The sequence below is a fragment of the Sander vitreus genome, chromosome 21, assembly GCF_031162955.1.
Source record: "Sander vitreus isolate 19-12246 chromosome 21, sanVit1, whole genome shotgun sequence".
In the NCBI taxonomy this organism is placed as follows: Eukaryota; Metazoa; Chordata; class Actinopteri; order Perciformes; family Percidae; genus Sander; species Sander vitreus.
In genome coordinates this window covers 6,694,263-6,715,939 of record NC_135875.1, presented here as the reverse complement: position 1 = coordinate 6,715,939, position 21,677 = coordinate 6,694,263, and the positions used below count along the sequence as shown (strand labels likewise).

General features: G+C 40.7%; 1 protein-coding gene across 1 annotated transcript in view; it reads left to right on the top strand.

Moving 5' to 3' along the window:
- The first annotated feature begins 3,704 nt into the window (after positions 1-3,704).
- LOC144536637 (heparan sulfate glucosamine 3-O-sulfotransferase 3A1-like) overlaps positions 3,705-21,677 on the top strand; it is a 35,662-nt gene continuing 17,689 nt past the window's right edge. Inside the window, exon 1 of the mRNA XM_078279875.1 lies at positions 3,705-4,598. Within this exon, the coding sequence (XP_078136001.1) occupies positions 4,033-4,598 (566 nt within the window). The 5' untranslated portion in view covers positions 3,705-4,032. The remainder of the gene's footprint in view (positions 4,599-21,677) is intronic.

Genomic DNA, 21,677 nt, shown 5'->3' with positions numbered 1-21,677 from the left:
GTACATTTCCTCTCGCAGTGAAAAAACCCAAAGTTTTTCACTAAAACATTGAGTCATGGCTCACACACCATATACATATGTGCAAGTACAGTGTTTTGTAATTTTTGTCTCTAATATCATTAACAGGTTGAGTACCAAGAAGGGAATTTCATCTTTTCTATAACTGTTGCATCAAAATGTATTTTTTTAAATCTCTTATAGCCATCTTGGTGGTAGGTATTGTACTGTTTATGTTTAGTTTTTTTTATTTAGTTTTTTTAAGTTCATACTAACATAATTGAGCTCTTAAGTGGGCAATGCCATTTCAATTTTACTCAAAATGTGATGGTTTTAAGAGATGAACTTCTGGAGCCAAGAAGCTGCCTGGCTTGTGTGGAAATTTGTGTCGCTGATCTTAGTTCATGCACGGAACACGTCGTAAATTATATTTATACAATTTCCACATGTAAATCTTATTTTTACTAGCTGCATCTGTTTCTAACCATGTTTGCCCTGTGGAGCATTGTACCTTTTTATTTCAATATCTAGCATACATTTTAGCAACTTATTAAATATACAGTATATGCCATTAAAACAGGCTGGTTGTCCAAAGTTAAAGATGAATATTGTACCAAAATATATTTTATCGCCACAGATTTCAGGTCGAGAAATGTAAAGCCATTATATTGGCAGTAAAGATGTCTCCTCCAAACTGACAGCTCCCAAACCTCTGTTCATAAACCTGTCTCGAGATTATGTGCATGGCTGAGACACAGTCTAACTACTTGGCCAGCTCAGCAATGGAAACAGTTCCTGCATGAGTATATTCTCGCTGTTGATGGTGCATTTGAGAGCGCGAAAGCACAAGTCTAGGTATGGTTTAAACATTTCAATGAAACAACAATCAGATACACAAAATTCAGCCGTTCCTATTTTGGTTTCGCCTTGGCGCTTGTTTTCTTTCCCATGGCATGCCCTGAGAATCTATTCAATATGCAAAGTCAATGCAAGATTATATTCAAAAGGATAATAAACAGTTTGTGTTTGTACTCCCTTTAAACTTAAAACCCCACACTCTTCATCCAAGATTCCAAAAAGGCTGCGTCAGTGTAACCATAGTGCTGCAATTTGGATAAACGGCGAAGATGAAAGCCGAATTACGTTTTTACATGCCTTCTAGACTGCTTGCACATTTTTCTAAAAGCACAAATGTCTGGGTGTGTAATTACACACTAAATGCAGTTTTTTTTCTAAGGAAGTATGTGTCGCTGCACAAACATTAAAAACGGCTGAAAATAGGTACGTTGCACAAAGCACGCCCCAGATTTAGAGTACCTACTCAGACGCCACTGATGACAACAGTGCTATTAGACTAATCAATGGTCTTTAGCAGCGGTCCCTCAGCACAAATGCAATATGTCTATGATTTTCTCTTCTCAGATTATTTCATTTAAATCATTTTGAGAGGCCTCAAGGGGTACAATCAGTGGTGGAAAGTAACTAAGTACCTTTACTCAAGTACTGTACAGAAGTTCACTTTTGAGGTATTTGTACTTTACTCAAGCTTTTTCAATTTTTTGCTACTTCATACTTCCACTCCAATACATTTCAGAGGGAAATATACTTTTATTCTACTTTGTTATTTCACAACCATAGTTACTTTGCAGATATTTTTTATTTATTTAAAAGAGGATCATTTTATGAAATATGATACATTGCATACAGATTAAACTACACAACCAACAGTAGTTAAAGTAATAATACGCCTACTTTTTTAAGATTATTTTTTTGGGGCATTTTAAGCCTTTAATTGACAGGACAGCTGAAGACATGAAAGAGAGGGGAGAGAGGGGGGGGAATGACATGCAGCAAAGAGCCGCCGGTCAGAGTTGAACGCAGGCCCGCTGCGTTGAGGAATAAACCTCTATACATGGGCGCCCGCTCTACCAACTGAGCTATCTGGGCGCCCATACGACTACTTTTTAAGTAACACTTTAAATGCAGGACTTGTACTTGTCAAAGAGTAGTTTTATACTGCAATATTTATACTTTTACTTAAGGAGGGGATTTAAATACGTCCTCCACCATAATGCATCAAGAAAATTATCCAATAATATAAAATGCATAATAATATAACACTTGAAAGAGGCCATTCTGCATAATGAGAACTTTGATACATATTGTTTTTAATGCAATTTGTAACTGCGTATTTTATACTGTCTTATCACAACTTTTATTTAAGTAAAGGATCCGAGTACTCCACCACTGGTTAACACATTCCACAATTTCACACAAAAAAAGACCAGAGAAGTCAGATTAAAACAAAAGTGTGTGGAAGAATTTGTTTTGCATTCTGCCCTTTCACGTTAATCATGTCTGACCCCTCAGATTTATCTGGTGACCTCTGTAGGGGGTCCAGACCAAGAGAGGTTGGGAACCTCTATGTAGTTACTAAGCTGTCAGATTGTCCCTTTTATAACAGTTTAAACACATAAATAAATAAATAAATAAATAAATGAATAAAGTGTGCTAGCAGAAATTCTAGGAGCATTCAATTTCTCATGAAAAGAAAGAGAACATCATTATTTTACCAGTATTTGTCTATGGTAAGAAGGAGTGTGAAGCCATTTGACCTCTGTGAGGGAATGCTGGGTGTCATCACAGTTGGTTTGAGGGGGTCGAGCATCTCTCCAGTGTCAGCGAAACAGAGAAAAGACACGGGGTGTGATTTGTTAAATGCGGGACACCCCCTTGTATTGTTTCGACAACATGGGGGGACATCTGGCACTGGCAACACAGCCCAGTGTTGAGGTCTCCATCCTCTTTCTCGAGCAGTGAGCTGTGCAGCATTGAAGCACTGCCTGCACATTCTCATGGTAATACCCAAAAGGCAGGAGCAGATGTGAAACATTTGGTTCTGTTCTTGTTCACTTGTAAAGAAATAATGTGCCCCGTTATCATTATTTCACTTGTTTTGTTCTTCTGCGTGTCATAAAAAAGAGTTCATGGTGGAGGGCATCTTCTTTGGTGGCCTGACTTTTGCTGCATTTAGAAAAATGATCCCTCAAGTGATTTGAAGATCGGAGGAATCATTCATTTTGTCATCTCAAAACAAGCTGCTACAGTGGAAAAATCGATGCACTAAACAATCATATCTATAAAATGACCACAGCATATATATTTGTGTGTGTGTGTGTGTGTGTGTGTGTGTGTGTGTGTGTGTGTGTGTGTGTGTGTGTGTGTATGTGTGTGTGTGTGTGTGTGTGTGTTAGCATGTATGAGTTTTAGCATCCAGTATAAATTATTTGTCTGTATGCTTTTACTGTAGGTTATATGTTCACTCTTGTGCACAAGTCTCGATTTAAAAAAGAGATGTTGATCTCAAATACACCATTTGAATAAACGCTTGAATAAATAAAATAAATGCATTGAAATGTCTATATTTGTCTGCATTTTGCAAGTTTGCAAATTTGTTTGTGTCACCTCTCTTTGTTCATTATTGTGTGTATATTTAGTGTGTCTATGCAGCATTTGTTTCCCTCTTCACAACTTAATTTTGTAGGAAAATTCCCTCTAATTTGCCTGAAATGTACTGTGCACCCGTGTCTCCGCCCACCTGGAATATCATTGGCTCCTGTCTGCTTCTCTCTTCATCTCATTGGCCATGGAGGTGCCAGTCAAGCAACCTGACATGAGACAAGTTTACAACTCTATACACGTGCGGGTGGTACATCAGGGCTCGTGGTGGCATCCTACACAGAGCAAGGAAAGAAGAGAGTTTGTTACCTGAGTGCATACATCGTTTTAGCCTACACTGTCTGGAAGCACCTTATTGTGGCTGTTCCCGGTCATTTTGGGCGTCGTCTTTCTCACCTGTGTGCAGCAGGTATCATTTGGCTTTTTTGTTTCTTTTGTATGGAGAAGACAGAGGTGTTATCTACAGCAGCACACTGTGGATGAAGACTCACTCCTCGGTTTTTTTCATGGAAAGAAGACTCTATAATGGGTGCCTAGCATGGCTGTGGCTCCTGAACCGACCACCCAGGGCCCGGTATGGCTTTTAGCCGCATCAGTAAACTGGACCCCCCGTCCCGAGGCATCTTCAGGAAAGCGGCGGTCATGCTGTGCTCTCTCCTCACCTCTCTCTTCCTCCTGCACTGCCTCGCCGACCGCTGCAGCACCACCTCGCCCTCACCGGTCAAAGCGTCCTCCAGCCGGGCTACGGGGCTCTTCGAGGACTTGAAGTCGCTGAGGACTAAAAGACTTGCGTACGAATGGCCCGCCGGGTCGGAGCTGATGGGCTATGGAGCCGCCAGGCGCTCCTCGCGGGTCCTCGCGGATGAGCGCGCGAGGCAGGTTTTGGAGCTGCCCGAGGAGTCTTTCATCTTGCCGCCTCCGGATATAGTTGCTTCCAGGAAAGTATCGCCGAGGTTCCCAGGTAAACTCAGTCCGCTCGGGGAGGGGAGCAAGAAGCTGCCACAGGCTCTCATCATCGGGGTGAAGAAAGGAGGGACCCGGGCTCTGCTGGAGTTTCTCCGCGTTCATCCAGACATCAGAGCCGTGGGAGCGGAGCCGCACTTCTTCGACCGCAACTATGAGAACGGACTGGAGTGGTACAGGTGAATATGTAATAAACTGATTATGTCGACATAAATATTTAGCATACATTAATATTCTATCAATATGAGGTAAGTTACTGTGGAAATATTGTAATAGCTTATAATAAATGGCCCTGTTATAATATAGGCTATATTGTTATTAGTCATTAAATTGCCATGATTATATATTGTGTTTATCCAACTTTTTATTTAGCCTACTACTACATCACTGATAAAGTGTAGTCTACATAACCAAGAAATATTTATTTAACATCTCAACTTTTGTAAAAGTGGCCTAGTTACTGGTGGGTGAAGCACTTTGGACAGCCTGTTGATTTATTACGCTACATTAGGCCTGCTTTCATTAGATGTTATCAGGCTGCTCATTTTGTTGCACATTTTAGGGTTGACTGCCTTTAAGTTGTTTTGGTCAGGACTATAGTGGAATCACAGTTTGTAGCTTGATTAGGCTGGGAAATTAGACGAGGATAAATCTTAAGTATTTAAAATGTTAACTGTGTTGTAGCATTATTGCCTTATATAACTTCATAAAACTACATCTGCTCGTGAAACTTCAAACAAGTTTTCTCTCAACACTTTAACTTAATTTATTAACACTTAATGCAAAGTATTTGTTCAGTAAACAGACATTTTCAATCTATACATACTTATTTCAGACATTTTTAATAGATGTATTGCATTTTCTTTTACCCATTTGTTCAATTAAACTCAGACCTCAATTCTATTTGTTACAATTAATAATGTAATGATGTATTATCGTAGGCTATGTACATTGGTCCGCTGCAAATCTTAAACACTTTTGCAAGTTACAGAAAGTCTTAATGGAGCATCCCTAAATAGTAAAACAGGATTTCCTTTTCTAAAAAGCCGTACTTATGCTTAGATGTGCCGACTATTAGGAAGTGCAAAACTCTCAACAAGTTCAAATGTAATCTTTAAATGCAGATAAATTACAACCTCATACATCACAAAGTAAATTGTATTGAAATCATAACTTAGTACATCAAACGTTGTGTATTGTGTGTGTTTTTTTAACTTTGAAGATGAAAAGCACAAGTTTACTTGTCGATCCTCTATTCCAAAGAGGGAGTTTCCGTCTGAGTTTGCTTTTATAGCATCAGTTTCAGTCTCGCCTGACAAAAGTGAAACTTTAGAGAAACTCTGATCTCACATAAACACACATTTACTCTCCTTCAGTGTCTCCATCTCCGTACGGAGGAGTGTATGCTGCGTTTTCCTCGCTCAAGTCGAATTTGTGATTGATTTCATCTGTCACTGCGAGCGTGTGTGAGTGAGTGTTGTGTGTTCACATTTCCACAGGCCCGTGGGGAATAATGGCTCTCCCTCTCAGTGGTTCTCTGTCTAATGGGGCATTGCCGACATTGCAGCTCTGTTATTAAGAAGGATTAGGGCCATAATGAAAGGTTACCTGAGTGTCTCAGGAGGTATAATTCACCTTTTGATTGAGTTAACACCACACACAGCACCCTCTAAAAGCCTGGAGACAAAACTTTTTACTCTCCCTCACTGACAACTCCCTCCAGTCCCTTCTCGCTTGCCCCCTCTCCTCCCCCAAACACTCTGGCTCTCTCCCATCTCCCACTCACACACCTCCCTCTTTGTGCCTCTCTGAGAGTGAACATTCTCTTTTCGCCATCACTCTTTCACACCCTTCTGTTTACCTATTCATCCATTGTGGGGTTTTATATCCATGAGGGTCCCATCTATCCCGAGGAGTTGCCAAGATTCTCTGGAATTTGGACCGTGCCTCCAAGGACAGACCTTAGTGCCGGTTCCCCTTAATGCCGTCCATTTAAAACAGAAGGACCCTTGAATTAAAAAGAGGAATAAATAACTGTTACAACAGCATGGCCCGCTCTGCAGGAGTTCATCTTGTCAGCTCTCCCCGACAACGTCTGAGAGTCTTCCTGTTCATAGCTTTTGTGTTTTTGTGGAAGCTTTTGATTGAGTTGCATTCATTTGAGGTTGTTGGCTTGAGGTCATAAAGAGGTGTTTTTGCGCACTTCAAAAGTGCTTTGTCGAAACCAGGAAATCAGGATGATTGCATCGCTGAACTTACCAGGCCCCTCGTCAAAAAATCGGCACAGACTCGGTGCCTCGGAGACAGTAACTGTACCGATGGTTTTAACATTTAATGACTGCACGACAGTTTGAAAATCCTCTGACGTGACAATTTGAAAGTGTCATGGTTGAAGAACAAACTCAGCCTCCACTACATGTTGAATACTCAAAAATGCCGCCCTTTTAAAATGAAAGAATAAAAAAAAATAAACAATCTGTTGGTGTTGGTGCAAAACAAGCCCAGATCTTCTGTGACTAATCACTGTGTCCAATTTGCTTGAATTATGCGATTCCTTTCATTAGCAGCAGTGAATACTTAAAACCAACGGCTTCCGTCTCAGGAGACTCTTTGTTTATTGTCAAGGCCGATGTGTGTCCTCAGCATGAATCACTCGTCTTTGTCCCTATGGGACTGTGAATTATACAACAAGTAGATCCGACCAGGCAATCTGATTGGTCAACTAGACATTTAGAACGTGCTCAAATCAGCATGATATCACACCATGCTCGTCACTAAACATATTACTCCGACATTTCAATGTCAACATTCCAGAGTTGAATCAAAAACTGTTTATGAAACATTTTTGTCCATGATTCATAGATTCATAGATATATATATATATATATATATATATATATATATATATATATATATATATATATATATATATATATATATTAGGGCTGTCAATCAATTAAAAAATGTAATCTAATTAATTACATACTCTGTGATTAATTAATCGAAATTAATCGCATACATAATTAACGGTGCCTGAAACCGAAAGTAAAAAAAGAAAAGAAAAAAAAAGGGTACTAAACAACAGTTGGTGACATTAAAGAACGGCTTGTTTATTGCTAAGGACATATGGTCAAAATGAAATGATTTAATAATAATGTATAACAATGACAATAACTTATTTCACTAGTAAATTGCTGTTGAACGACAAAAACAACAACCAGATAGGAAAAGGACATTTACAATAACTTCAAATGCACCACGACGCTGTAGTTTACGCACAGGCTGTGTTGTTTCTCCGACGGCAGCTGCAGATTGTTACATACCGGTGTTGAATCCTCTACAGTAAAACACAGTCAAACTTTACACCGTTTAGCGTTAGCTGTCAGCATTTTAACCGTGTTTAATCCAGCTACTAGCTAGCGGTAGGCTAACGTTAGCTGCTTTTGAGTATAGTGTTAACTAGCGTCACATGAGGGTGGGTTTGTGTTTCCTGTAACGTCTGTTTCAGAGCAGCAGAGAGAAGCGCAGACATATCAGTGGCACCAGATTTTCGTCTGTATGCAAACGTCAATATGGAATGGATTAATCTGCGTTAATTTTTTTAACGCGTAATTTTTTATCGAAATTAGCGCGTTATTTTGACAGCCCTAATATATATATATAGGCTGCCTAAACAGGGACTAGAAATCCACTCTATCATTTCTTTCATTCTTTTAGTCTTTTTATTTTCTGTGAACAAATTGCCCCACAATATGGAACGTATGTATAATCTTTAGTGATGCTTCAGTGAGGCTTACGGACCTCGACGCAAGCGCCTTGTACGTAGCCGCATCACTGTCGTGCCAATAATGATGTTAAAGCACACCCTCTTGTGTAATATTGCCTAACTATTACACCTCCAAGCTCTTAATGTGACGTGGCAACATCTCCAGCCTTCCTTTTTCCAGCTTTCTTAGAATTAAAATTGTCTGGCTTGTTATGGGAATTTCCATCAACTGTACTAAAAAGTCAGTCGCACTCCCAAAGCTATGATGCAAAAGTCTGTGATTTATTGAGGATAAAAAAAATTCCCGTTTTGACAGTACAGCTGTCAGAGCATGAAACATTGGTAGCTTTAAACTTTTAACTTCACTTGTATGTGTCCTAAGTCTCCAAGTAGTAAACTTCTGTCTCACCATCTGCATTTATTCAAATCTTGGTAAGGACTTTATATATTTATTTTTTTACACTTTTTTTGGGTGTTGTACTTTTTAACTAAAAACATCATTGTAGCTCCCTGAATAAAATGTCATTCTTGCGATCCAGTAAATTCAGGCCTTTTGTTAAACAGGAAATCGACACCGGGCCCAATCACCCCCGTCAGTCAGTGTTACATTTCACGTATCTGTATAATCACATACAACATGTTAGGCTTTTGTTATGGAAATTGACACTTGGAGTGAACAAGGAGGTCAAGCACAAACACTGTGAACTATAGAGGTCCATGCTACAGAGTAGTCAATAATATGTTTTTTGGCCTACTTGGGTTACTGAACGCCCAGCGTTCACCTGTCTAGACCCAGCCGTAGTTCCTGTTTGATGTCTGCAGACCGGTTGGATTAGCCTTCACCAGATCCTTTAATGGGTTAATTATCCTTCATAAAAACATGTGTGACCCGTTAAACACAAGGGCAATGTGCCACCACCTCCGCCACACACATAGTTATCTAGATACAAACAAACACATCCATATTCAGTGAAGGAATACACATTCTTTCTTCTTTTATGCACGTATACAGACACATACAACAAGGCCTTAAACGGACCACAACTTTAAAAAACTAATACAAATCCAGGAAATCGAAAGGTGTATGGCAGCTTTGTGTATATCAGCAAATCTTTTGTGTAAAGTTGATCAGAGTAAGTGTATCCACTTCAGCTTCTCCGCAAATGCTTTCCCTCATGTATGCAACATCTAAAGCCATGAGAAAGCAAACGAAAAGAGTATGCTCAGCTAAAAAAAGCAGAAAATCACATTAAATTAGGGGTTTCCCTCTTCATAAAACTGGCCTTATTTGAAAGGGTGTTCTGTAATGGTAATAAAAAAAATGGCTCTTGATCATAAAAGCAGTGACCCAGTGGGGATTTGTGTTAGAAAGCAGCGATGTCGACCTGATCTGTATTTCTGTATCGTACAGCGGTCTGTGTGGCACGACAGCTCGACATAACAAATCAAAGATTTTTTTTTTTTTGTTACTCAAATAAAAATAAAGATCCAGATCTTAATATGTGGAATAATAAAATGTGCCCCGTCTGTGTTTAAATTCCATGAATGCCAGTTTTTTTTTTCATTAGTGATTTGTTGACACAACTCCATTAAGAAAAGACACACACACACACACACACACACACACAAACGTAAAGCAAATAAAGACACATTTGTCAAGTGCTGACGGTGAAAAGCTGTTGAATTCCCAGCGTTTGAAATGAGGTCGTCTTCCAAGTTTCTCATATGTTGACTGTGTTTAGAGTGTGTCAATTAATTGGGTGGCAGAGTTTTACTCTGGCCTTGTTTGCTGCTGCCTGACATTTCACTTGTCATTCTGAGTGTGGAGAGGCTTGGAGGACCGGTGGAAAGCATGACACAACTCCAAATGGGAGAGACTAGATGTTAATAGTAAGGGAATTACCGAATAGCTCTTCAGTTTAGTCTAATAAAAGGTTGTTTTAGCAGTCAGTCTTAAGCACTGTATATACCTCCACTCTCTAAGTTCCTATAATTTAAACAATTCATAATCGCAACGCAGAAAACTATACAACACACAAAACAAGTTGTAACATCCATGCGTACATTGTTTATTGTGTGGCTGAACCAGGTTGTCATGACAAAACCACACACCAGCTGGAATGAGAGGCCAGATTTAACTGTGTGTATGTGTATGTGTGTATCTAATGTGTCCATATTTATGTGAGCATGCAAACTGTAAGAACCTCCAATGTGCTTTTGGCGCTCGCTGCTGCCCCTGGATGTAACCCAGCCTGGAATACAGAAATGACATGTTCCTCAGAGATTTAAATACAGCGATAGAGTTCAAAATAGTTTGGTCTTCACCACCCGCTCCCTTTGCACCACACTGTATACACGAACTCTAAAATACCTCACTTGCCTGTTTAGATGTATAAAACCATATCAGCCAAAAATATGAAGAACATTGTTGTTTTTTTTGCTGGTGTTATGTGTCTGTGTGTGCAAACCCTTAAAATGTTTCTCCGTGGACTCTTTAGTGAGGCTTTGCAAGGAGACATTTGTTGTAGCTTTTGTTGCCAAGACACAGTCGAGATTTTTAAAACAAACTTACCCCATTTACCGTAATTGATCCCCTGATTAATTGAGCCTATTTTGACACCATATTGGAAAAATACTAAGCAGAAAAGACATATCCTTAAAGGTCCTAAGAAATAGCTTTGGATTGTAATTTTCTAATGTAGTTAGACATGCTTCGTCATGAAACGGGATGTGGGAGCTGGCCTAATTTCGGAAAGGAGAGGTTTTATGTACTACCCAGTATATAAAACCTGCAGGTCTACCTTCAAGTTTTAAATAAAGTCCTTTCCAAAATAAACCATCTTTAGCCCCAAAATCTATGTACTCATTAAATGAGTACTTGGCTAAAAAAATATGTCAATGCTTTACAAGAGAGAGGGTGGAATTTCAATATAAAAGTGAAAGAAAATGCATTTTTTGCACATGAAATGTTTATATGAAATATACCATATAAAAAAAGCATTTTAACAGAGTGTTTTTATAGAATTAGGTATTGAGTTTTTCAGTACATCTGCTCACATAGGGGCAGGTTTGTGGTTGGCAGGTGGAGTAGAGAGGACCGACACGGGTGGGTGGAGGGGTCATGGTTGGGGTTGTAGAGGGCAGACACAGCGGACGTAACTCGATCACCAGAGACCTCGTGAGCATGAGCGCTGAGCTGCCTTTGGATTGTGAAAGTGATTATCGGGGAGTATAATTGTAAAACTGGGACGCTCACCTCCTGCTGAAGGCATGCAACCCACCCATGACTGTAGTCCCCACTCCTTGCCAACTCCTTGACCTGCGTCACCCCCACCGACATCTTTGCATGCCCTTAGCAGCTGACCCTAGGAGGCCCCATGCGGGGGAGGCAGATAGAAGCAAGGGGACGATCCAAAGTAGTGCCTGTCAGCAGCTGCCCTCTGGCATCCTGGGAATCTTCCCCCCGATGGGTGAGTGAGGACAGGCAGCAGGTGCAGGGTGCTCTGCAGACACCACCTGGATCTCCACCAGACGCTCACACCTGATGCGTTCACCTGACACACCCAAAATAAGAGCTGTTTGTTGACTTCTTGAAACCCGGCAAGATGAAGGAAGCTAACTGGTTACTTTCATGCACATACTTCAGGAACTCCAGGAGCTTTGATGAACATGTGCAGAAAGGGAGTGTGATTGATCACGGTCGGGAGGGTCACTTAGAGGGCTGCCACAGAATGTGCCACACTCAGAGTTCACAATGCCAGCAGATGGTACTGCAACATTAAGATCAGGTTACATTGTTTTTAGGATTCTGTTGTTTGTTCACTTTTGGGTTTCTGTGTACACTAGTCAGCAACCTGTTTGACACAGTCGTATCTCAGGCCTATTCAGCTTAGCAGCTGTTGGTCTTTTTATGAGGTATTAGCCCATACATTATGAAGCATTTATTCTGAGATTCATATTTCAAAAGGAGTACCTCAGGTCAACTTTTTATTGTCCTTGGCCATACAAAGATACATTGCTGTGTACAGTACACCATTATCATTTCTTATTGTTTCTGAAGTGGAGGCGTTTGACCTTTTCAAGACATTAGCTTTAGGACTGCAGCATGGTGTTCTATTTTCTTGTGATATAGCCTACCTGAAGCCCTTTACTAGTTTAGTGGTTTTCAAGCCCATGAATGTCAGTGATGTTTATTTTTCTCGAACTCCATGGAAACCTGCCAGGTAATGTTTTCTAACATCATAGCGGTTCTGCCCTCAGGCACTTTACAAGCAGTACGGCTGTAATGAAAAAAAGAGAGAATCATGTTTGCAATTTTCTTCTGGTACTGTATTTCTGTTCCTCTATGTTTGATTTTTTTCTTCTTGGCAGCCTAAGGTTGATGGAAGTTAAGTGTTATCCTTCCACAAACAAAGAGAGACTGTAACCCTATCATTTGGCACTGGAGAGTCAATGGGCTTTAGACTAGACTGTTTCAGCTCTCTCTCTTCGAAGAAGCGAACTAAACAAACCGCAAAACAACCCCCAGAATTCATGCATATCAAGACTTTCAGAGAAATTGCCAGAGTGCTTTAGGATTTCAGAAACATGCAGCCAAACCCATGTTATTTGGGCAGAGAAGGGCTTGGTAAATGATGCATGGATGGAGCATGTACGCGTTACAGCCCACAGTGGTGCGGATTGGCAGGGTAAACTAACGCCTCAACGTGATGGATCTCTCTCTCCCATCTCACAGGCAACAGCTTTATCACAGGACAGGGAACTCCCTATATTTTCCACTAGAGAGAAAGAGACAGAGACAGACAGAATCAGAGGGAGAACCAGGGCTATGGAAAGCCTGGGAACCAATAAAAAGAAGGAAGCCCTCTCCTCTTGGGTCCTTCATTTTCCGTTCCAACTGTAATGTTTTCTTTAAAATACTTTTGCCACATATTCTTTCTTTTTTTGGCACACATCTCGGTCCTGTATTTCAATTCCCTGTAAAATAAAAAAAATAAAAAACATTTAAGTAGTTGATACCCAAGGAAGTTAGAGGTTCATCTTTCCAGCCCTTCTGTTCACTCAGCAGGAAAGTCTCTCACTCTTTTCAAGGGTCTTTTTTTAGGCTTACTGGCCAAACACTGTTTCCCTCTCTGTCTCTGCGCTTAAAGGCATGGACTCTGACACACTTGCCATGTGTGCTATCTGCAGCTGCCTGTGTGGTGATAGGATGGCACCAAACCATCCTATGCCAGTGCCAGTCGCCTTGGCAGAGGCCGCCATGCAGACATGGGCAGAGGCTATGCCAGACAGCACCTTAGGCACAACCTCTATGTGACTGCCCAACCTCTGTCTCCATGCAAACACAGAATTATACTGTAGCTAAGCTTGAGGCACAAGTGTGTGTGTGTGTGTGTGTGTGTGTGTGCGCGTGTGTGTGCGCGCGCGCGCGTGTGTGTGTGTGTGTGGCTCTTGGAGTCCATCTGAAATGAGGGATTGGCTTCTTTTTTTTTTGGCACGGCCCACAAAGAGGCCAACACATTATTTCCTTCAAATGTTATTTTCGAGCTTTCAGCACTTCTACATCAAGTATTTTCTGTATATTCCTGCTAGATGATGAACAAAGAGTCGCATGGTAGTGACAAGGGAAATAAAACATGCTGAAGATTAGGGTTTGGCAGCACTATAGACCATGACCAGAAATCCTGCACAAATTTTTAAAATATCTAATAATGGAGGTGGTGAATGGAGAGAGAATGACAGAGTGGCATTTAATCTGCCTTGAGAGCTATTTTATTCAAATAGAAGCCCCGCAGACCCATTGCATGAAAAGCTACCTGGATCCTCAAGTAGAAATACAGCTGTTCAAACAAGCGCTTTACATACAGTCTTTTGTATTTTAAATTTGAAAGGTTGCATAGCACAATAGAGCCATTCACAGTACTCTATATAGCAGGATTTTCTCTTTACAAATGATCAATTAAGATGTATCACAAATATTCAATGGACTTATACAGAGTGCAGGTCTATTTCTCAACAGTCAAACAACGGTCGTTACAATCCCAGCTGCTCTATTTTTAAATGAACATTTTATTCATTCAAAGATGGAAAAGATGGCGGAGACCTTTTTTTTTGTGTGAGTTTGCCACCCCAGACCCGTTTATTGATAGATGGAGTGCAACAGCACAGCCTGCGTCTTTTCACATAAAGATGGAAGAGGGTGATAAAGGGTCTGTGTAGCGCACAGGCTGTGATTGATATGCCCACAGAGGAGTGCAGGGAAGCCACCCAGTAATTCAATTAATCTTAACCTGAACACTAGTAATTGCTACTGTAACTAGGTCTGTCTGTACATTAGACAGGAAGAAGATTGCTGTCAGAGGAACATGTCCAGCTAATAGAAGCAGGAAGGAACATCCTCAGTGCTCTGGAGTTGCACAAAAGGGCTTCTTTTTGTTCCCACTATTATGCTAAATATGAGGATTTGCATGTTAACGAGAAGAGCAGGGGAACAGATTTCCTCAGTTATGGACCAGTAACCGAGAAGGCGGAGATGAATCATGGCAGGGAAATTACGGATGCAAAATTTTGTAGAAGCTTTTCATTGCCGTTAAGAAGACAACTTTTTCGCAAAAGAAAGTTATGAAGTCATCTGTGTAGAAAATGTCAAATTGTACGGTTGTATGAATATGCTTATTTCCTTTCTTGCCAAAAAATAAGATGAGAAGATCCATACCACTCTCATTATCTGTCTGTTAAATTTGAAGATACAGCGAGCAGCTGGTAGGCTTAGCTTAGCATAAAGACTGGAAACCTGGAATCAGAAATTGGAAACAATTTTATACCCAAGTAGGTTTGCACATACAAGGAATTTTTCTTGGTGTTTTGGTGCAAAAGTCAAAAAACATAGGCTAATATAAAATAGAAAAAGTGGAAGGACTGGGAAGAGCTGTACAGTACAAAATAGAAGTGTAAATAAAATTGTAAAAACTACAGTTTACGGTTTTTACGGAGGATTATGTGCTTGACTATATGGTTCTTCTCCATTAGTTTTTGTATGAATTAAAGTAACAAGATATAACTTGTAAATCAGTGAGCGTTAGAAGTCCTGGTAGGCAGATGTTGTTACCTTTGGACAGAGCAGGCTACATGTTTCCCCCTGCTTCCAGTCTTAATGCTAAGCTAAGAGAACTGTCTCATGGTTGTAGCTTCATATTTAATGTACAGACATTAGAGTGGTACCAATCTTCTCATCAAACTCTTAGTAAGAAAGTAAATAAGCGTAGAACTATTCCAAAATTCTCATCTTCACATTGTGCCTCTCTGCGCTGCTTTGCATCAAACAAACACAGGTGTAGTCTTTATTCAACCCAGTCTCACGGCAGTTCGTGAAATGGTCACGTTATTTAATCTATTGATTCGTGTTCACAGGGACATTTTTTTCGTGGTGGCCAGCAGGAAAATGTAAAGTAATGTATTTCAATGGGAAGCATATTTTGTGATCACAGCACGACTATGATAGGGAGTAGTATAAAAAGCCAAAAATCTGCGTAGGGAGGTCGGTCAGGGTGGGAGACCGGGGATCGCGTCCCGCGTGTGGCGTTTTGTTTCCCCATTGTTTTCCTAATCACAACCATCCCGTTATTGTCACGTGTCCCCCGCAGCCGTCTCCCGGCGTGTAGGCGTCCTTTCCCCGTTGTGTTTTTCCTAAACCCAACCTCTGCCATCCCGTTATTGTCGCTCGTCCCCTGTGGCCGTCTCCCAGCGTGTAGGGGTCCTTTCCCCGTTGTTTTTTTCCTAAACCCAACCTCCGCCGTCCCGTTGTTGTCGCGTGTCCCCCAGAGACCGCGGATCATGTCCCGGGGTATGACGTTTGCTTTCCGCATTTCCGCATTTCCCCATCCTCTGTATAGATGGTTTCCATTTCGTGCTGGCCACCACGAAAAAAACGAGATAAACATGTTGTACGTGAATCAATAGATTAAAAATAACGTGACAATTACACGAACTGCCGTGAGACCGTGTTGCTTTATTGGCTTCAATGATTGGACCAGGTCATTGTTTTTCTGCTCTTTTGTGTCTAGCACCTATTGAACTCTATAACAAATTATTTTTGGATTGTCAGAAATCCTTTTGAACACACCCTGAGATATTGATCCTATTGTTTCCTGTAAGAGCACAAGAGTGGTTTGAAGGTGTTAACCCCGAAGAGACAGGACTTCTTTATGGGCAGGTTTTATGCATCCTCTAGAAACTGGACACTTCGAGATCAGCGGATAAATCAAGTTTAATGTAAAATCAATTTTTCTTACCCTCTTATGTCCCATTCTTTTGCCACATCTATTTCTTCTCATCAGCTCGTGTCCTGCGCCCCTCTGAACATCAGTTCCTGTCACAGAGTTCGTGCTGGATCACCAAGCTCCAGATCCATCCCAAGCATTTTAAAAAACGGACCCTGTTATATCAATACCTTATGTTTCATTTTTATTTACGCAGCTGGCTAGTTCTGGGTCAGCCACGGCCAGTTTGGACTAAGGGTGTAACAACATTGTGGAGCCTGTGGGACTTGACATGAGCTCAAGTCATTTTAACCGTCAAACATGTGTCTGGGCTGAGGCTCATTATATCATTATGTTGTCAAGGCGATTGTTTATTCTGACATCTTCGTCTCACACGGTCATATCAATAGGAGGAAGAAGGCGGTTATATAGAGCCAGCCACTAGCATAGACAGATGTACACCATATAGCATTCGAAGTACTCTCTAACAAGACGGTTGCATGTTCTTTATCCACTGCAGCTCTCACCTCAAACACGCCTCATCAATTATTAATCCTGCCAATTAGGAAGGCTGCATTATTCACCAGGAAGCTGTGATCACATCCATTAACATCACTGCCTTGCCTCATTGTGGCTCTCCCATGCGGCACTCGCACAGCCCACAGTCCCCATCACAGCGTACAAATTTGACCACTAAATTATGTTTCTAGCACATTCATGTAGTGCTCCATGAACATTTTGTTTTTCCTTTTGAAGGTGCTGCACATGCGGAGTACGCCCAACATTGTAATACAAGAAAAGCCATTAAATTGTTTATGATTCCCTTTAAATGTTTGTTAAACCTCGGTTAAGGCTTGTATTTGTAGTATCATTATAGTGCTCATTTCTACAACAGAGACTATGACAAAAGTATGAGTTGGTAACCTTTATTCCATAACAAAAATTAAAATAAAGGCCAGAGTTGTTGCATCTCTCTCTTTCCCTCATTCCCTGTCATCTTTCTGCTGTCTCAATTAAAGTCATATAATGGCTAAAAACATTGACACAATCTTATCTATCTTAAAAACTTTCCAACTTAACTTCTAAACTTTAACTGCTCGGGACACTGTGCTGTGGCAGCCCGTCATTCTGACATCTCTCCACATTTGATGCATGTGTGTGTAAATCAAAAAAAAAAAAAAAATGACAACAGATTGAAAAAAATACATTTCCCCAAGGTGACAAATAAAGTACATTATTATTATTTTTCATTAATATGATGCATTTTAAGTAAGGGACCAGCATGCATCACACATTGTATCCCCTTGATTAGTAAACTAGTATCCCCCTCCACTCAAACATATCTTCAGAAGTTAGGTTAGCGGCTTGACCTGTTGCACTAATGAGCAACATCTTTCTTTTCAGCAACATAATGTCTTGTGTGATAATAAAAAATAACACATGTAACCAATAGGGGTGCACGATTCAGAAAATGTCACGATTCGATTCGATATCGATTTTCAGGCTCAATATTCGATTCAAAATCGATTTTCGATTCAAAAACAATTCTCGATTCAAAATAACGATTCACAGTCTGTAAATGTAGTTACTTTTCCCATGTGATTGCAGTAGACATACAATTTAAAAAAAAAAAATATATATATATATATATATATTTTCTTTTTAATTATTTTTTTAAATAAAATATTAATAACTGTAACTGTAAAAGATGGTGACAGTTGTAGCCTCAGAATGCTAAGAAGACATGCAAATTAAAAATTCACTGAAAAAAGTTTTGTTTTTCACTAAAACTAGACCAAATCTAATAGTGAAATGAATAAAATTGGACTAAAACTAATAATCATATTGATGTAAAGACTTTGAACAAAACTGAATCAAATCAGTTGCTAAAATGAACACTGTATCATTACTTACAAATGAAAATAAAAAACGTATTATGCCCTCCGTGTTCAGCTCTGAAGACGAAGTAATGTTTTAGCTGTCCTCCTACTTTTTCTCAGAGCTTTACGAACGATCCTGATTGCTTGTCGCTGCGATTTATGGAGCCTCGAATCTCTGAATAGAATCACTTCCTGTTTTTCCTGTGTTTACTGGACACACAGGCGGGCAGCCGCACATTTGATAAAAAGTGGTTTATTTTCAATGCTTATCTGCTTAATTGATGTCCTCCAGGCCTCCCGGACGGCCATAATTTCATTATACAAACAATTAGAGAAGTTTGATGAACATAAATGAGAGTTCAGGGCCCCCACTGTTGTTCCTACACATTTAGAGTCACGCTTTTCTTCACGTTGACTCTGTCTGGCTCTGCCCTTGTGTCACAGCCATAAATAACCGCTCCCTATCACAATAGACAGTAGTAAGAAAAAGATTTGAATTATGAAATCTATTGATCACAATGAAATGTTGTTTTACTTCGATTACAAAAACCGCAACTTGTAAGAATTACACATTTAAAATGTCAGAATGCCCGTTGCGTTTGAATCATCATACTGTAATCTAACATGCGTTTCACACCTCGCTGAGCTTTGGCTCACCGGAATGAGCTTCCTTCAACCAGATTCTCATTATGGCCATTGAGACGCAACCGTATTGATTTTGTTGTTTAGTATTCACCACAAGCATTGATTTGTGGCTCTGCTGAGACAACTGTGTGTAATTAGGCTTATATTGTCAAGGGTTCACCCCACTATCCTCCTCAGCTGTAGTGGTCCTCATTGATGACTCTGTGCTTTGTGTGCTGGACCAAATGTTACGTGAGCGCTAATGGAGAAGCCTTAACACACACACACACACACACACACACACACATACACACACACACGCACTGGAATGCACATATGCACACACACGGATCTACAGACTCGGTGGCTGTCGTGGGCAGGTCTGTTTCTTACATACCATTTATTACATCATATTATTTTCCGCTCAGGCCAGCAGCCGCAGTAGTGAATATTCTCTTTCACCGCCCTGTTTTTGCTCTTATGTTTATTCTCTCTTTTTTTGTATCCAACAGGCTTTTAAACAGGGTCAGCTGTGGCAAAGCGTAAATCCAGCAGGAGGGATTTCCCCCCTCAACCACAAAGCTTTTACTTCTGGCAATCGAGTACCAGTGCGCGTTTCTAGCTCTCGCTGTTGAACTCTTGGATTAACATTGTAGCAAAAATGGCCCTGTAGAAGAGCTCTTTTGAGTCTCTAGGTGAATGTACAAACACGCACATGCAGACAGACACTCAAGAAGCATACCATCACAAACATATGTTTGCACATAAAACACAAATTTAATATATAATACAGGTATCTACTAGAGCAAGAACTAGTACCCATGCTAGTTGTTTGCAAGACATTTTACTTTTGCTTCACCACCATTTGTTCAATAGGTTTACAGTTGCATTACAGGCCCGTAATGTAAATGCAAATGTGATTGAAAGTGCTTCATAATGGCCTCCATTCAACTGTCATGAATATGAATGGCACTAATATGCATTTCGTTTTGGTTTGCTTCTTTTCTCCGTAAATGTGTTCTCTTGAATGATTGTGCACACCCATCCCCTCCTCATCATTGTCTTTACCCTCTATTTATTTATTTTCTAATTGTGATTCGGACGGACCGTATTTATTCATGCCACATCCACACATCCTGTATCTGTATGTGTGGCACATCCGTCATTCAAGCCTGGCAGAGTTTGACTCACTAACAAATATCCAGCCATTATCTCTCTGTGGAATATTCGCTCAATGTTAATGTGTTTTTAGGACGATTACATCAATGTGAAATATAGAAAAATAACCCTCTGATTGATAACATGAATCATCAAGCCTGTGTCCCCTCCCCCTTGAACACCTCATTTACTATCTCCTGACAACATGCTGGGGAACGGCCTACATGCCATTGAATACTCACATGAGATCGGGTTATGGCGCTGGTTTAGTAATCAGACGGGCTTTGGTGAGAATTAGATCATTTGTTATTGGACCGATACGAGCAAACAGCTGCATGGGCCATGCCTCTGTAATGCCTTACATAAATATGCAGCAGACCTGCTCGTAAAAGAATGAAGTGCGACATCCCTCATGGAGATAACTGTTAATCTGTAGCTGTTCGAGACTTAAAAGTGTTGAACTGTGGGCGACCACTAGCTCACCCAGTAAAAGTGTGCGCCCCATGTAGGCTGAGACCTTTGCAGTGGCCCCGGTTCAAATCCGACCGTGTCATTGCCCATCTCTCTCTCACCTTTCCTGTCTATCCACTGTCACTCTGAAATAAAGGGGAAAAAAATAAAAAATAAAAATATCTTTATAAAAGTGTTGAACTGAGGCATCAGTTCTGCAAAATAAATGTCTTCAAAAAGTTGCACAGTTAAACACCCCATAATATCGAAATAAAAAAGATTGGTGCAGGAGTTCAGGTGGGAAGCCAGTGAGGATACATAACGTTGTAGCTGCACCAGCAGTTCTTATTGGTTGGTCTGGCTACCTGCATAAACTCTCTCAAAAGCAAGTTACGTTAAGAAGACACATCACTTGCATTGGTCAGTTTATGTGCTCAAAACATAGAATGTAAAACTCACTTTCCAGCTTCAGGAGAGTGCCTTCTAGCAGGGAGAAAGAAGAAAGCTCCACTACACTATTCACATTGTCCTAACCCTGACAATGAGGCTCTGCCCTGTAATTACATTCTATTTCTAAAACCATCCGTCTTTGCTCACAGAGAGCTGACAGGCTAAAACATTAGCACGTTGTCAGCGGCTCCTCAGACGCCGCAGTTCTCCGTTACTCTTCATATTATCTTGCTCCCTCAATCCAGCTTCCCAGATGGAGTTACCTCTTTGCAGTCTGGGGAGGAAGAGGAGGTGTTTTCCTGTTGTGCGGGCCAGTTTAGCTCAGTCGTCATGGGGCCTCGTGGTTTCTCACTGGGGGTCTGTTGAATTCTGGGTCACAGCCCAGCCCCAGGCAACCGCTGGCTCCGCTTTTGCCATTCTGTGTTCCTTTAAGCCGCTGTGACATTGTGGGTCATTTTTCACCTTTTCTTTCAGCGACAACCTATTCTCCGTCGCGCCCCACCTCACTAGCTCTGCTTACAGTCAGTATGAGCTTGTGCAACTGGTGCTGATAGCATGGCGATATCACACACATCGACATCACCTGTTCGTTATGCACAGTGCTGCTGTCTCGACAGAAACGAGCTGCACGAAGTTCCATTTTCCCCGGGCTATTTATTTACTGGATAATGC